This window comes from Taurulus bubalis (genome assembly GCF_910589615.1).
Source record: "Taurulus bubalis genome assembly, chromosome: 8".
Taxonomy (NCBI): Eukaryota; Metazoa; Chordata; class Actinopteri; order Perciformes; family Cottidae; genus Taurulus; species Taurulus bubalis.
The window spans coordinates 40,001-57,157 of record NC_136596.1 but is presented as its reverse complement, the minus strand read 5'-3'; the positions used below and the strand labels follow the sequence as shown (position 1 = coordinate 57,157).

Below are 17,157 nucleotides of genomic sequence, written 5' to 3'. Positions count from 1 at the left end.
CAGGCGAGAAGCAGCTCATCGCGGACGAAGCCCGTGTGACGTCATCTGTGTGCGCCCGCAGCAGCACACACAGAAAAGATGGCGGACGCGGTGAACGTCGGTGTGAATCTGGACGCCTTCTCTCACGCCATCAGCGGCATCCAGGCGCTGCGCTCCAGCGTGAGTCGGGTGTTCGAGTCCCTGAAGGACGGCATGAAGAACCGCGAGACCCTGGAGGGCCGCGAGAAGCAGTTCATAGCCGAGTTCCAGGACCACCTGCAGGCGGTGAACCGGGACCTGAAGTGAGTCCTCACCCTGGTCCCCTACATATATATTCATACCCCTTGAACGTTTCCACATTTTGTCACATTACACGCCACAAATATAAATATATTTTATTGGAATTTCATGTGAAAGACCACAAAGTGTCACACAATTGTGAAGTACAAAGAAAATTATACATGATTTTAATTTTTTTTCACAAATAAAAAACTGAGAAGTGCAGTGTGCAAAATGATTCAGCCCCTTTTCTCAGAGCGCAACCAAACCTTCAGAAGTTGCCTGATGACCGCTGAACGATTGAATGTTGACCGAATGACTAAATAGAGTCCACCTGTGTGTAAACTAATCTCAGTCAAATACAGCTGTTCTGTGACGCCTCAGAGGTTTAAGAAGAGAATACTGGGGAGCAAACAGGACCATGAAGTCCAAGGAACACACCAGACAGGTCAGAGATAAAGTTTAAAGCAGGGTTAGGCTATAAAAGGATTTCCCAATTTTTGAACATGTCACGGAGCACTGTTCAATCCATTATCCGGAAATAGAAAGAGGACGGCACAACTGCAAACCTACCAAGACACGGCCGTCCACCTAAACTCACAGCCGAACAAGGAGAGCACTGACAGAGATGCAGCCGAGAGGCCCATGTGACTCTGGACCAACTGCAGAGATCCACAGCTCAGGTGGGGGATCTGTCCACAGGACAACTATTGGGCTCCACTCCACAAATCTGGCCTTTGTGGAAGAGTGGCAAGAAGAAAGCCATTGTTAGAAGAAAACCATAAGAAGTCCTGTTTGCAGTTTGCCAGAAACCATGTGGGGGACACAGCAAACATGTGGAAGAAGGTGCTCTGGTCAGATGAGACCAAAACTGAACCTTTTGGCCTAAATGCAAAATGTTGTGTGTGGCGGAAACCTAACACTGCACATCACCCTGAACACACCATGCCACTGTCAGACATGGTGGTGGCAGCATGATGCTCTGGGTGCTTCTCTTCAGCAGGGACAGGGAAGTTGGTCAGAGTTGATGGGACGATGGATGGAGCCAAACACAGGGCAATCTGGGAAGAAAACCTGTTGGAGTCTGCAAAAGACTTGAGACTGGGGCGGAGGTTCAGCTTCCAGCAGGACAACGACCCTAAACATAAAGCAGGGCTCCACTGGAATGGTTTAATACATATTAATGTGTTAGAACGGCCCAGTCAAAGTCCAGACCTAAATCCCATCCAGAATCTGTGGCAAGATCTGAAAACCGCCGTTCACAAACACGCTCCATCTAATCTGACTGACCTTGAGCTGTTTAGCAAAGAAGAAAGGGCAAAAGTCTCAGTCTCTAGATGTGCAAAGCTGGTAGAGACAAACCCCAAAAGACTTGCAGCTGGAATGCAGCAAAAGGCGGTTCCACAAAGTGTTGACTCAGGGGGGCTGAATCATTTTGCACACTTTATTTGTGAAAACAAATTTAAAAACATGTGCTTTTCTTTGTACTTCACAGTTGTGTGACACTTTGTGGTCTTTCACATAAAATTCCAATAACATATATTTATGTTTGTGGCGTGTAATGTGACAAAAGGTGGAAACGTTCAAGGGGTATGAATACTTTTGCAAGCCTGTGTGTGTGTGTGTGTGTGTATGTGTGTGTACATACACACACATACGTGAGTGAGTCCTCATCCTGGTCCCCTTATATATGGAAAGCAAAAGGAATGGGTTCATGAATGAAGTGAATCACATGAAGGACTCAGAGCAGAGCTGGGGACTGAGACTACGTCTCTCTTAACCACATGTCTGTCTCTGTCCACCTGTCTGTCTCTGTCCACATGTCTGTCTCTGTCCACATGTCTGTCTCTGTCCACCTGTCTGTCTCTGTCCACCTGTCTGTCTCTGTCCACCTGTCTGTCTCTGTCCACCTGTCTGTCTCTGTCCACCTGTCTGTCTGTCTGTCTCTCAGTGAGCTGGAGCGTCTCAGTGGTCTGGTGGGTCGTCCCTCAGAGTCTCATCCGCTCCACAACAGCGGTCTCCTGAGTCTGGACCCGGTTCAGGACAAGACCCCGCTGTACTCCCAGCTGCTGCAGGCCTACAAGTGGTCCAACAAGGTAACGAGCTAACGAGCTAGCGTGCTAACATGCTGACGTGCTAACGAGCTACCGTGCTGATGTGCTAACGAGCTAATGTGCTGACGAGCTAATGTGCTGACGAGCTAAATGTGCTAACGTGCTGACGAGCTAACGTGCTGACGAGCTAATGTGCTGACGAGCTAAATGTGCTGACGAGCTAAATGTGCTGACGAGCTAAATGTGCTAACGTGCTGATGAGCTAACGTGCTGACGAGCTAACGTGCTGACGAGCTAAATGTGCTGACGAGCTAAATGTGCTGACGTGCTGATGAGCTAACGTGCTGACGAGCTAACGTGCTGACGAGCTAACGTGCTGACGAGCTAACGTGCTGACGAGCTAACGTGCTGACGAGCTAAATGTGCTAACGCGCTGACGAGCTAACGCGCTGACGAGCTAAATGTGCTAACGTGCTGACGAGCTAACGTGCTGACGAGCTAACGTGCTGACGAGCTAACGTGCTGACGAGCTAACGTGCTGACAAGCTAACGTGCTGACGTGCTAACGTGCTGACGTGCTAACGTGCTGACGTGCTAATGTGCTGACGTGCTAATGTGCTGACGTGCTAATGTGCTGACGTGCTAATGTGCTGACGTGCTAATGTGCTGACATGCTAACGTGATGTCATTATCACGTTTATGGAGTGTTTTCTGGTAATACTGCCTAAAGGGTGGTGGGTGAGAGAGAGAGAGAGAGAGAGAGAGAGAGAGAGAGAGAGAGAGAGAGAGAGAGAGAGAGAGAGAGAGAGAGAGAGAGAGAGAGATCGTTCTGTAGATATTCTTCATTTCATTATTCTCATGTCTATTAGAATTCAGGTTGTGCGAGGTCAGTTTAACAGATACTTTCAGTGAGAACAGTCCGGTTGTCGGTTCCACAAGGTTCCTCAAGGTTCCACAAGGTTCCACGCTCTGCACCACAACTCTCACCTGTTTATCAGTATGTTGACACTAGAGAAGCAGACTGGTCGTTGCGTTCCAGCCTTGTGAGAAAAGAGGAGGACATGATTCTCCTCCTCTTAGACGAGTTAGAGCCAATATGTTAGATGTTCATGACGGAGAACCGTGTATTAAAGAGCCGTGTATTAAAGAGCCGTGTATTAAAGAGCCGACCTTCCAGCTGTTCGGTGTGTAGACGGTCAACCTGTGTGTTGCTGGACGACTCCCTGATGTCAAGACTAAAGCTTGTTACTTTACTGGTGATGAAGGAAAATAAATTCAGAGAACGAGAGAAGTTGTTTGACTGAGTTCTTCCGGAGGCTACACCAGACATCCAGTAATGTATACACATTAATTGCATTAACTGTGTGTGTGTGTGTGTGTAGTTGCAGTACCACGCTGGTTTGGCCTCCAGTTTGTTGAATCAACAATCACTCAAACGATCGGCCAATCAAATGGGAGCTTCAGCCAAGAGACGACCCAAAGTCCAGCCCAGTACTCTGGTCCTACCTCCCCAGTGAGTACTGCCTTCATGCAAGCATTGTTATGAACTCTTATATAGTGTTTCAATACTGTTATAAGCATTGTTATTAGCTCTTATATATGTTTCAATACTGTTATAAGCATTGATATTAACTCTCATAGTGTTATAAGCATTGTTATTAACTCTTATATATATAGTTTCAATACTGTTATAAGCATTGATATTAACTCTCATATAGTGTTATAAGCATTGTTATTAACTCTTATATAGTGTTTCAATACTGTTATAAGCATTGATATTAACTCTCATATAGTGTTATAAGCATTGTTATTAACTCTTATATAGTGTTTCAATACTGTTATAAGCATTGTTATTAACTCTTATATATGTTTCAATACTGTTATAAGCATTGATATTAACTCTCATATAGTGTTATAAGCATTGTTATTAACTCTTATATAGTGTTTCAATACTGTTATAAGCATTGTTATTAACTCTTATATAGTGTTTCAATACTGTTATAAGCATTGTTATTAACTCTCATAGTGTTATAAGCATTGTTAGCAACTCTTATATAGTGTTTCAATACTGTTATAAGCATTGATATTAACTCTCATATAGTGTTATAAGCATTGTTATTAACTCTTATATAGTGTTTCAATACTGTTATAAGCATTGATATTAACTCTCATATAGTGTTATAAGCATTGTTATTAACTCTTATATAGTGTTTCAATACTGTTATAAGCATTGTTATTAACTCTTATATATAGTTTCAATACTGTTAAAAGCATTGATATTAACTCTCATATAGTGTTATAAGCATTGTTATTAACTCTTATATAGTGTTTCAATACTGTTATAAGCATTGTTATTAACTCTCATAGTGTTATAAGCATTGTTAGCAACTCTTATATAGTGTTTCAATACTGTTATAAGTATTGATTTTAACTCTCATATAGTGTTATAAGCATTGTTATTAACTCTTATATAGTGTTATAAGCATTGTTAGCAACTCTTATATATAGTTTCAATACTGTTATAAGCATTGTTATTAACTCTTGTATATGTTTCAATACTGTTATAAGCATTGATATTAACTCTCATATAGTGTTATAAGCATTGTTATTAACTCTCATATAGTGTTATAAGCATTGTTAGCAACTCTTATATAGTGTTTCAATACTGTTATAAGCATTGTTATTAACTTTCATACTGTTATAAGCATTGTTATTAACAATGTTATGAACTGTTTCAAATGTTAAGTATGTTATGTTAAAACTGTGGCAATAACAGTGTTAATGCTGTTATGAACAGCGTTATTAAACTGTATTAAATAGGTCATAAGATGGTTTAACAAACCCACATTGTTCCACTGTTTCCTTGGTTTTCGGTGGACACGTGCAAAAAGAACTACTGGGAGAATCACAAAGCTTTGAGCTCAAAGGGCGAAATTGAAACGAACGATTTTCGATTTAGAAAGAGACTAGCTATACTAGTAACTGTGGTAACGTGTATGCACTTTAATTATTTTTCCCCTGACTAATAGGTCGAACGCTGTTAAAACTCCTGTGCTTTTATCCAGCTGAACCATTGCTGTCTCTGCCATCGACATGTTGGGATCTGTAAAGGACTAACTCTGCTCCTCTGGACAGGTACGTGGATGATGTCATCTCTCGGATCGGCAGGATGTTTCCTGATATGACCATCGAGCTGTTCAGACCCAACGGGACGTCTGCGGTACTGCTGGTAAGAAAACGTGTTTGAACCCACTGTACAGGTAGCAGGTGTGTCTCAGCAGGTAGCAGGTGTGTCTCAGCAGGTAACAGGTGTGTCTCAGGTGTGCTACACCAGGTAACAGGTGTGCTACACCAGGTAACAGGTGTGTCTCAGCAGGTAGCAGGTGTGTCTCAGCAGGTAGCAGGTGTGTCTCAGGTGTGCTACACCAGGTAACAGGTGTGCTACACCAGGTAACAGGTGTGTCTCAGCAGGTAGCAGGTGTGTCTCAGCAGGTAGCAGGTGTGTCTCAGGTGTGCTACACCAGGTATCAGGTGTGCTACACCAGGTATCAGGTGTGTCTCAGCAGGTAGCAGGTGTGTCTCAGGTGTGCTACACCAAGTATCAGGTGTGCTACACCAGGTATCAGGTGTGTCTCAGCAGGTAGCAGGTGTGTCTCAGGTGTGCTACACCAGGTATCAGGTGTGCTACACCAGGTATCAGGTGTGTCTCAGCAGGTAGCAGGTGTGTCTCAGGTGTGCTACACCAAGTATCAGGTGTGCTACACCAGGTATCAGGTGTGTCTCAGCAGGTAGCAGGTGTGTCTCAGGTGTGCTACACCAGGTATCAGGTGTGCGACACCAGGTAACAGGTGTGCCTCCGCAGGTAACAGTGTGTGTCTCTCTCTCAGGTGACCCTGGGGAAGGTGTTGAAGGCCATCGTCGTGATGCGTTCGCTGTTCATTGACAGAACAGTTGTTAGAGGATTCAACGAAAATGTTTACAATGAGGACGGAAAGGTGAGGTCAAACTCACCTGGCAGGTAACCTGATACCTGTCTGTCTCCATATTCACCTGTCTGTCTTCCTCAGCTGGACATCTGGACCAAGTCTCAGTACCAGGTATTCCAGAAGGTAAGAGTCACCAGTTCTCCCCTGAGCCCCTGCACACCTGAGTGTGAAGCCTCTGATGGTATTTATGTTGCTAGGTAACCGACCACGCCAGCACGGCCCTGCTCCACTACCAGCTGCCCCAGATGCCTGATGTGGTGGTGAGGTCCTTTATGGTGAGACCTGTCTGTCTGACTACCTGTCTGTCCGTCTGTCTGTCTGTCTGTGTTTCTGTCTGTTTGACTGTCTGTCTGTCTGACTACCTGTCTGTCTGTCCGTCTGTCTGTGTTTCTGTCTGTCTCTCTACCCGTCTGTCCGTCTACCTGTCTGTCTCTCTAGACCTGGTTGTAGAGCTACATTAAACTTTGCCTGTCTGTCTCTCACCTGTCTGTCTCTCTAGACCTGGTTGCGGAGCTACATTAAACTCTTCCAGTCTTCCTGTCAGCGCTGTGGTAATTTCCTGCAGGACGGACTTCCTCCAACATGGAGGGACTTTAGGACCCTGGAGGCGTTTCACGACACCTGTCGCATGTAAACAAACACGTCCTGTTTGTCCGTTTAAGGACAACACTTCTTCTGTTCCTCTTTTGTACAAACAAGTTTCAATAAAGTTGGATTATAATGTTTTATATTTGTGTGTTTTTCAGTCGACCGTAAAAAACTTAAATTATTATATATTAATATCTTGTTATACATACTGACTGGACTCACTTTTTTATAATGATAAAAAACACAAGATGCTGCTGAGTTATTTGTAAATATAAATGTATCACAATTAAATAACAGTAACGTATTCATATACAGAAAAAAACAATGCAGCTTTTACATCAACATGATCATTGTACTGATTCTTCACACTGATATTCAAAGAAACACTGAAGCTGCTGGTCTGAAGGAAAAGTTCAACTGGTCAGAGGATAAAGTCCTTAGACCTGGACCTAATTCTGATCCTGACTAAATCCACATATCTCCGTCTTTTATAGACTCGTGTCCCGTCAGATTTCCTCTTCTCCCTGGTCTATAAACTCACCATTTAGGATTTCCTATTAATTAATTAGATGTACTAACCCTTTGGGGGCGGGGCCCGCTTCGAAGCGGGGGCAGACGTTTACGTTTTTAATGAAATTATATCTTAGCAATAATACGTCACAGAGATATGGTTTCAAATCTGGCGGATATGGTTTCCACTTTCGCGTCTGAGCATCTAAACATGGATGCAGGCAGTCCGTCTGCCTGCCAACACATCACCCAGCAGGCCTCAGAGCCAGCCACATCCCCACCATAGAATAATGCATTTGGTTTTAGACATATAGTTACATGTGTCTACCATTGTATTCATATATTCCACTGCTTTTGTGAACCTAGGACCTTTGATAAACCAATTTCCATCACCAAAACCAATATACCACATGAGTAAAGTTATGTTTTCACAACAAATATGAAAAATTTCCAAAATCAAGATTCAATTTTTCAGCTTTAGTCACATTTTGTCTTTACACTTGTGCCTTGGGACAATAGTGCCTCATTATATAGATAGCTGAGATTATGCTGTAATTTTTGTATGTATGTATCATATGCAAGTGACTTTAAAAAGGGGAATTTAAAAATTATGTAAAATCAAGAAAATGACCCCAGGCCCCAGAGTGTTAAGCCACAGAGAGTCAAGAGGAATCATCACAGGAGATACATGTCAGGTATCATTGATGAACCTCAGGTGATGCAGCAGATAAAATGTAATCTAAACAATAAATAAAAGGTTAAAGTCAAGAAATGGTTGCTGATTAGGACGTGAATAACTACTGTATTAAATGTATTCATTTCTATATTTAAATTATTATCTTTCTCTATTTAATTGTAAAATCAAATGTTGTTTTACTGCTGCAGCCGCACCGATCCGTCTGTCGATCTCCCGCTCCACCTTACCCTCACTCGTGAACAAGACCCCGAGATACTTGAACTCCTTCGCTTGGGGTAGGCAGTTTGTCCCCACCTGGAGGGAGCAATCCACCGGTTTCCGGCAGAGCACCATGGCCTCAGATTTGGAGGTGCTAACTCTCATCCCTGCCGCTTCACACTCGGCTGCAAAACGCCCCAGTGAATGCTGGAGGTCACAGTCTGAGGAGGCAAACAGGACCACATCATCCGCGAACAGCAGAGAGGCGATCCTGAGACTCCCGAACCCGATCCTCTCCGCCCCCTGGCTGCGCCTAGATATCCTGTCCATGAAGGTCACGAACAGGACCGGTGATACAGGGCAGCCCTGGCGGAGGCCAACACCCACCGGGAACGTGTCTGACTTACTACCGAGGATACGGACACAGCTCCTACTGCAGGCGTACAAAGACCGGATAGCCCGTGCCAACGGGTCCGGCACCCCATACTCCCGCAGCACCCCCCACAAAAACCCCCGAGGGACCCGGTCGAAAGCCTTCTCCAAGTCCACAAAGCACATGTAGACTGGTTGGGCAAACTCCCAGGACCCCTCCAGTAGTCTTGCAAGGGTAAAGAGCTGGTCCACTGTTCTACGACCGGGACGGAATCCGCACTGCTCGTCTTGAATCTGAGGTTCGACAAGCGGTCGGAGCCTCCCTTCCAGCACCCTGGCATAAGCTTTTCCCGGGAGGCTGAGCAGTGTGATGCCACGATAGTTTGAGCACACTCTCCGGTCCCCCTTCTTGAAGATGGGAACCACCACCCTGGTCTGCCAGTCCATGGGCACTGTTCCCGACCCCCATACGACACTGAAAAGGCGTGTCAACCAAGACAGCCCAACAATGTCCATCGCTTTCAGCATCTCAGGGCGGATCTCATCCACCCCTGGCGCCTTGCCACCAAGGAGCTTTTTGACTACCTTAGCGACCTCTGCCAGGGATATGGGAGAAACCACCCCAAAGACTTCCGGCGCTGCCCCCTCTCCGGGGGACATGTTAGCCGGGTTTAGGAGTTCCTCAAAGTGCTCTTTCCACCGCCCGACGATGTCCCCAGTCCGGGTCAGCAGTTCCCCCCCCCTGCTGAGAACAGCCTGAGGTAGGCCCTGCTTTCCCTTCCTGAGCCGTCGGATGGTTTGCCAGAACTTCCTTGAGGCCAACCGAAAGTCCTTCTCCATGGCCTCCCCGAACTCCTCCCATGCCCGAGTTTTAGCATCCGCGACCATCGCAGCTGCAGCCCTTCTGGCCTGCCGGTACCCGTCAGCTGCTTCAGGAGACCCCTGGGCCAGCCAGGCCCGAAAGGCCTCCTTCTTCAGTTTGACGGCTTCCCTCACCCCCGGTGTCCACCACCGGGTTCTCGGGTTGCCGCCACGACAGGCACCGATGACCTTCTGGCCACAGCTCCGAGCAGCCGCGTCCACAATAGAGGCTTTGAACATGGTCCACTCGGGTTCCATGTCCCCAGCCTCCCTCGGGATTTGTGAGAAGTTCTTCCGGAGGTGGGAGTTGAAGACCTCCCGGACAGGATCCTCCGCCAGACGTTCCCAGTTCACCCTCACTACACGTTTGGGCTTGCCAGGTCTTTCTAGCCGACTCCCCCGCCATCTGATCCAACTCACCACCAGGTGGTGATCAGTTGACAGCTCTGCTCCTCTCTTCACCCGAGTGTCCAAGACATACGGCCGCAGATCAGATGATACGACTACAAAGTCGATCATTGATCTCCGGCCTAAGGTGTTCTGGTACCAGGTACACTTATGAGCCACCTTATGCTCGAACATGGTGTTCGTTATGGACAAACTGTGGCTAGCACAGAAGTCCAACAACAAAACACCATTCGGGTTCAGATCGGGCAAGCCGTTCCTCCCAATCACGCCCCGCCAGGTTTCTCTGTCATTGCCCACGTGAGTGTTGAAGTCTCCCAGGAGAACTCAGGAGTCGGCAGGCGGCGCCCTTTCCAGGACCCCTCCCACCGACTCCAAGAAGGCCGGATACTCCGAACTGCTGTTCGGTGCATAAGCACAAACAACAGTCAGAGCCGTACTCCCCGCAACCCGTAGGCGCAGGGAGGCGACCCTCTCGTTCTCCGGGGAAAACTCCAACATAGCGGCGCTCAGCCGGGGGCTCGTGAGTATCCCCACTCCCGCCCGGCGCCTCTCACCCTGGGCAACTCCAGAAAAGGACAAAGTCCAACCCTTCTCCAGGAGCTTGGTTCCAGAGCCCATGCTGTGCGTGGAGGTGAGCCCAACTAAATCTAGCTGGTACCGCTCCACCTCCTGCACCTGCTCCGGCTCTTTCCCCGCTAGCGAGGTGACGTTCCACGTCCCTAGAGCTAGTCTATGCTGCCGGCGATCGGCTCGCCCAGGTCTCCTGCCTGGCCCGCCGCCCGGTCTGCATAGCACCCGACCCCGATAATTCTCCCCGCGGGTGGTGGGTCCACGGGGTGACTGCTGCTCCATGTTGTTTCTTCGGGCTGAGCCCGACCGGGCCCCATGGGCGAAAGCCCGGCCACCAGACGCTCGCCGACGAGCTCCCCTCCTGGGTCTGGCTCCGGGAGGGTGCCCCGGTTTCCCTTGTCCGGGCGAGGTAGCTTTAGACCGTGGGCTGCTATTCATCAGGGTTTTTTTGAACCGCTCTTAGTCTGGGCTCTCCCCCGAGACCTGTTTGCCTTGGGAGGCCCCCGGACAACATAGCTCCCAGGATATATATATATATATATATATATATATATATATATATATATATATATATATATATATATATATATATATATATTATGTCGTATTCCGTGTTCACACTGGAGCAGTTATTGTGTGTGACAGCAGGGCGGGGCCGCCACTGCGCATGCTCAGTATGCACGTACACAATCTCAGCATCTTCTCACTGATGACAAAGGGTCCTCCGGGGAGACGCGCTGCGCGTGTCCGCGTCCTCTCCGCTCGTGCTGCTGCAGACAGACGGGATGCGCGCGGCGTTCAGCAGCAGCTCGCGCTGATCGGCGGTTCGGTACCGAGAGGAGCGCGAGCGCACCGACAAGATGAGCTGCAACTGGGGCACAGAGCTGTGGGTACGTAGACCGGGACCGGGACCGGGACCCGGCCAGCGGGCGGCCTTGTGTGAGTGTGTGTGAGCGCGTGCATGGTGCGCGTGTGTGTGAGGCCCTCGTGCTTCTGTCTGCTCTGCCATAGCAACACAGTGAGTGACGACAGCGGCTCGCGCTCTTCGTCCTCCATGATGCTGCAGCGCGCGACCCCGGGACCGGGACCGGGACCCGAGACCCGGGACCCCCAGTCCCCACGCACCTCTGCATGCTCATTTTAATGCATGAACCCTTGCGCACGTGACTGCGTTGTAATGGTGAAACATTCAGGGTGCAACTGCTCCACATGATGAAGACGATGATATTGATTATGGATTATTACATGTAACTATGACGCCTTCAGGCTTCTCGTGACCACAGATACAAACCAACAGTAATTATTCATAAACGATAAACGTTCCTTAATATGTATATATATATATATATATATATATATATAATAAGTATTTGATCCTTTGCCCGCTGACTAATGAATGAATGTCTATAATTTTAATGGAAGGTTTATTTGAACAATGAGAGAAAGAATATTTAAAATAAATCCAGAAAATCACATCATATAAAAGTTCTACTTTTATTTGCATTTCATTGTGTGAAGTAAGTATTTGATCCCTCACAACATGACTCTACTGTAGCAGCTCAGAGGGTTCTTGTAGCCCAGCAGGTTCTCAGGAGGGATTGTAGTTCACTCCTCTTCCAGATCCTCCACATCCTGAAGCCTTTGAAGCTGTCGCTTGGACACTGGAAGCTTCCTCCACAGATGTTCTCTGGGATTCAGGTCTGGAGACTGGCTCTGGGCCTTCATGTGCTTCTTCTAGAGCCACTCCATGACCTTCATGTGCTTCTTCTAGAGCCACTCCATGACCTCCATGTGCTTCTTCTAGAGCCACTCCATGACCTCTATGTGCTTCTTCTAGAGCCACTCCATGACCTCCATGTGCTTCTTCTAGAGCCACTCCATGACCTTCATGTGCTTCTTCTAGAGCCACTCCATGACCTCCATGTGCTTCTTCTAGAGCCACTCCATGACTTTCATGTGCTTCTTCTAGAGCCACTCCATGACCTCCATGTGCTTCTTCTATGTTTTTGGTCATTGTCGTAATGGACCATCCCCAGTGTCCTGGCTGAGGGAAGGAGGTTGTGGGCCCAGATGTCCTGGTCCATGACCTCGTCCTCCTGTCCCCTCAGCAGAGAAACACCCCAAAGCATAACGTCCTCCTCCATGCTTGACGTGTTGTTGGGGTTATAGTCAGCGTTCCTCTTCCTCCAAACACGTTGTAGCGTGAACGGTGGTCTTGCCAGGGAAAGAGGAGGGTAAGGGGGAGAGTAGGAAAGGCAAGACCTCGCACCTAACTCGGTGGCACTCCGTCGGCTAATTATCCTAGTGATCCCGGAGGAAATAATAATCCTCATCCGATATTGGCGATATATATATATATATATATCGATATATATATATATTATATCAAGCGAGTACGTATATCGTCTATACCTTCTCTCTACCTATTTTGACACCATCTCATCATTATGACAAACACTGCAAAAGTCTTCACCCAAAGATACTTACCTTAAGTCTCTTTGGTAGATTCAGTCGTCACTTCTGTATCTCACAGTGGATGGACAGGGAAAGAGGGTTTAAATTGTTTTAAAGAACCAGAACCTTTGGTTTGGTTTCAGTCCCTTCCAAAGGGTAAGGCTGAGTTTGTATTCAAAGTTTATCTTACATACAAAAAATTAAATTCAATCAAACAGTTTAAAAGTCACAAGTAACTAAGAGAAAGGTTTACGTTTTTAGAGCTGGTGAATGAACACCTCTTCTCTCATCTCTACTCCTGCACAGAATTGCCAGGCACCCCCCTCCTGATAGCAGAAGTTTTTTCCAGACTCTAAAGCTGGAGACCTGTCCCAACCCCTAAGGGCGGGGACAGGTCCAATCTGATTTTTCTCCTTTTCTAGTAAAGATGCATATTAAGTAACTAAGAGAAAGGGTTAAGTTTTTAGAGCTGGTGAATAAACACCTCTTCTCTCTTCTCTACTCCTGCACAGAATTGCCAGGCACCCCCCTCCTGATAGCAGAAGTTTCTTCCAGACTCTAAAGCTGGAGACCTGTCCCAACCCCTAAGGGCTGGGACAGGTCCAATCTGATTTTTCTCCTTTTCTAGTAAAGATGCATATTAATTAACTAAGAGAAAGGGTTAAGTTTAGAGCTGGTGAATAAACTCCTCTTCTCTCTTCTCTACTCCTGCACAGAATTGCCAGGCACCCCCAAAAAACATGCATTCCTACCCCCTCTTTTATACACCAGAATACATAAATCATCCTGTCACCAGAGTTGGACAGAGGAGGTTTCACTACCTTATTTGGTAATACTGCCAACGCATGCTCTTTAGCAAAGGAGAGAACATTTAACACATCTCATTCAAAAAGAGTATATAACATAGCAACTTATAGCGTCCTATGAATTTGATGTGTTCTAATCACAAACTATAATGAAAATAAAAACCAAACAGCATATATATATATATTCAAATGGTTATATAGAAAAAGAAAACGATTATACGGTTATAATAGTTATACCTTTTTACTTTCATATTTTTCCTCGGACACTCAACAACGTTGATGCCAAAGATCTGGAGTTTGGTCTCCTCTGACTACGCCGCCTTCTCCCAAGCCTTCAGGTTTTCCCTGGCAGACTTCAGACAGGTGTACATGAGCCTTCAGGTGTTCTCTGGCAGACTTCATTACATTTCATTTAGCTGATGCTTTTATCCAAAGCGACTTATATTTTTGCTCTATACACCGTAGACACAGCAACGGGGAGCAATTCAGGGTTAAGTGTCTTAAAGACACATCGGCCTAGCGGAGCCGGGGCTCAAACCTCCGACCCTCTAGTTGAGAGACGGGCATGCTAACCACTGAGCCACAGTCGCCCCTTCAGACACTTCAGACAGGTGTACATGATCCTTCTTGAGACGGGGGCCTTGATGGAGATGCAGAATTTGAATCCATGACAGCGCAGTGTGTTATCAATGGTTTTCTTGGTGACTGTGGTCCCAGCTGTCTAGAGACCATTAACTTCTGGTCTGACCCTCATCTTCCTCATGACCCTCGATACCCAACAAGGTGAGATCCTGCGTGGAGCCCCAGATCGAGGGCCATTGATGGTCATTTTATGTTTCTTCCATTTCTGAATCATCGCACCAACAGTTGTCTCCTCCTCACCGAGCTGCTTGCCGATGGTCTTGTGGTCCATTCCAGTCTTGTGCAGGTCTACATCTGGTCCCTGAAGTCCTCAGACAGGTCTTTGGTCCATTCCAGTCTTGTGCAGGTCTACATCTGGTCCATGTGGTCCTCAGACAGGTCTTTGGTCTTGTGGTCCATTCCAGTCTTGTGCAGGTCTACATCTGGTCCCTGGCGTCCTCAGACAGCTCTTTGGCAGTTAACTCACTACATGCACATAACCCTCTGTAACCCTCTGTGCGAAAGTAAGTCCATTTCATCTAGCTTCAAGCTTATTCTTCTTCTTTTTTTAATCCGGATGGCATCCAACAAAAGGTAGTCTCCATGTAGTTTAAGCTGCTAATCTACCAGAGAAACAGAGGTGAAATGTGATTGGGCGCTCTTAACAGATCCTCAGTGGCGGCAGGCTAGAAGCAGCAGGCTGGAAGCAGAGCAACAGAGGAGCTGTGCAATGAGAAAACAAGCTAATAGGGAAAAATACGTATAATACATGTAGTGTATTTGTGGAAAATAATTAAATTAAAAAAATAGCGATCATTTTTTATTGTAAAATAAATAAATATATATATATATATATATATATATATATATATATATATATATATATATATATATATAAAAATGATAAAATAGCTATAATTTTTTGGTTCTGTTTAGGCCAGCAGAGAAGGCTTAGCAGGCCCTGGCGGCCACCGCTGGTGTTTGTGTTTGGTTAACTGACTACAGAATGAATGTATTTGTCTGTTTCAGGACCAGTTTGATAACCTGGAGAAACATACCAGCTGGGGAATCGACTTCCTGGAAAGATACAGCAAGTTTGTGAAAGAGAGAGCCGACATCGAGCTGAGCTACGCCAAACAGATCAGGTACGTACATCACCTGTACATCACATGTACATGTACATCACCTGTACATCACCTGTACATCACCATCACCTGTACATCACCTGTATGTCAGAGGGCAGACCTGGTCTCTACCTGAGGGGTGAGACCTGGTCTGTACCTGAGGGGTGAGACCTGGTCTGTACCTGAGGGGGCAGACCTGGTCTGTACCTGAGGGGTGAGACCTGGTCTGTACTTGAGGGGGCAGACCTGGTCTACCTGTCTACCTGACCCTCTTGTCTGTCTGCAGGAGTCTGTCTAAGAAGTACCATCCCAAGAGAAGCAGGGAGGACGAGAGCAGGTCTGAATATTATTTATGAATATTTGTGACTCAGCAGCTGTGAGGCGTGTGATTGGTTGTTAAGGGTGCAGCTGGTTTGTGATTGGCTGTTGCAGGTACACTTGGTGTCTGGCCTTCTCAGCGACGCTCCGTCAACTGAATGAACTCTCAGTGCAGAAAGAAGAGCTTGCTGAGAACCTCAACACACACATTGTGTGTGAGCTGACACGCTACACACAGGAAGTGAAGGCTGAGAGGAAGACCGTGAGTCCACACACACGCACACACACGCACGCACACACGCACACACACACACACACACACACACACACACACACACACACACACACACACACACACAGATATTGCTCAACTGGCCGTATTCATTTGTGGTGCTGATGAGATTTTGGCGGTCCCCGAGGAGTTCCTTGTGACCAATCACAGCGCAGGCTCATGGTCATGCGGCCCTGTGGCCAAACACACGTTTCATAATGCTAGCAGGCCTCCTCATATAGTTTAACCAGCTCTCGAAACAGAGGTATAATATGATCTCATCCAATCATATTTCACCTCTGTTTCTCTATGCAATCGAGAGGTGGTTAAACTATACGGAGAGGCATTTAAAGAAGAAGAATAACGGATTAGCTGGTGGTGATTTATTATGTGGTGACACGCAGCAGCTCATTTAGAGGAGACAGCGAGGAGGACGTGACTCTGCGGTGTGCCGGTTAGACAGCAGGCGTACGTCCAAAACCACGGCCAGCCACTGATATATATAAGTATATATTTACTTTCCATCAGAATAATTACAAAAGAAACAAACATGGGCAATAAGACTTAAATAATAAACAAATAAAAACCAGTTACAGATGGAGTCTGACCAGTGAACTGACCAGTTTCTCTTTTCTGTTTTTCTGGTTGCAGCATTTCCAAGATGGCCGCCGTGCCCAGCAGCACATTGAGAGCTCCTGGAAGCAACTGGAGTCTGTGAGTGACAGCTAACCCTATCACACATGTAGACCCGCCCACAAACTCCACCCACATATGCCCCGCCTCTAACTCCGCCCACATACACACCACAAACTCAGTTTTAAAATAACTACACCTTTTGATCTCCTCCTTTTGACTACATGTTGAAATACATTGGCTGACAGTATCTTGTTAAAGGAGGTCAAACACTATTGATATTTTGTTTGTTGTTTACTTGTTGTTGTTATTTTGTTGATCAGAGTAAACGGCGCTTTGAGCGTGACTGTAAGGAGGCGGAGCGAACGCAGCAAGTCTCCGACAGAATCGACCTGGAAAACAAGACGGACGGAGAGAAGGTGAGGAAC

General features: G+C 46.6%; 2 protein-coding genes across 3 annotated transcripts in view; both read left to right on the top strand.

Annotated features, from left to right (window-relative positions):
- Window positions 1-78: 78 nt before the first annotated feature.
- Window positions 79-6,974, top strand: med27 (mediator complex subunit 27; the record flags this gene model as incomplete). Of its 2 annotated transcripts, none has more annotated exons than XM_079221716.1 (8): window positions 79-281; window positions 2,210-2,354; window positions 3,695-3,825; window positions 5,448-5,541; window positions 6,200-6,307; window positions 6,380-6,421; window positions 6,496-6,558; window positions 6,798-6,974. In XM_079221716.1, 8 exons carry the CDS (start codon window positions 79-81, stop codon window positions 6,930-6,932), a joined length of 921 nt encoding a protein of 306 aa, XP_079077842.1. In that variant the 3' UTR covers window positions 6,933-6,974. The 2 variants fall into 2 exon arrangements, with proteins under 2 accessions (XP_079077842.1, XP_079077841.1); XM_079221715.1 differs by having other exon boundaries at window positions 6,496-6,573.
- A 4,388-nt stretch (window positions 6,975-11,362) lies between these two features.
- LOC306740093 (formin-binding protein 1-like) overlaps window positions 11,363-17,157 on the top strand; it is a gene marked incomplete at both ends in the record, with an annotated part of 26,793 nt that continues 20,998 nt past the window's right edge. The window contains 6 exons of the mRNA XM_079222204.1: window positions 11,363-11,392; window positions 15,413-15,528; window positions 15,794-15,844; window positions 15,940-16,087; window positions 16,748-16,810; window positions 17,053-17,148. Of these exons, the coding sequence (XP_079078330.1) occupies window positions 11,363-11,392; window positions 15,413-15,528; window positions 15,794-15,844; window positions 15,940-16,087; window positions 16,748-16,810; window positions 17,053-17,148 (504 nt within the window). The remainder of the gene's footprint in view (window positions 11,393-15,412; window positions 15,529-15,793; window positions 15,845-15,939; window positions 16,088-16,747; window positions 16,811-17,052; window positions 17,149-17,157) is intronic.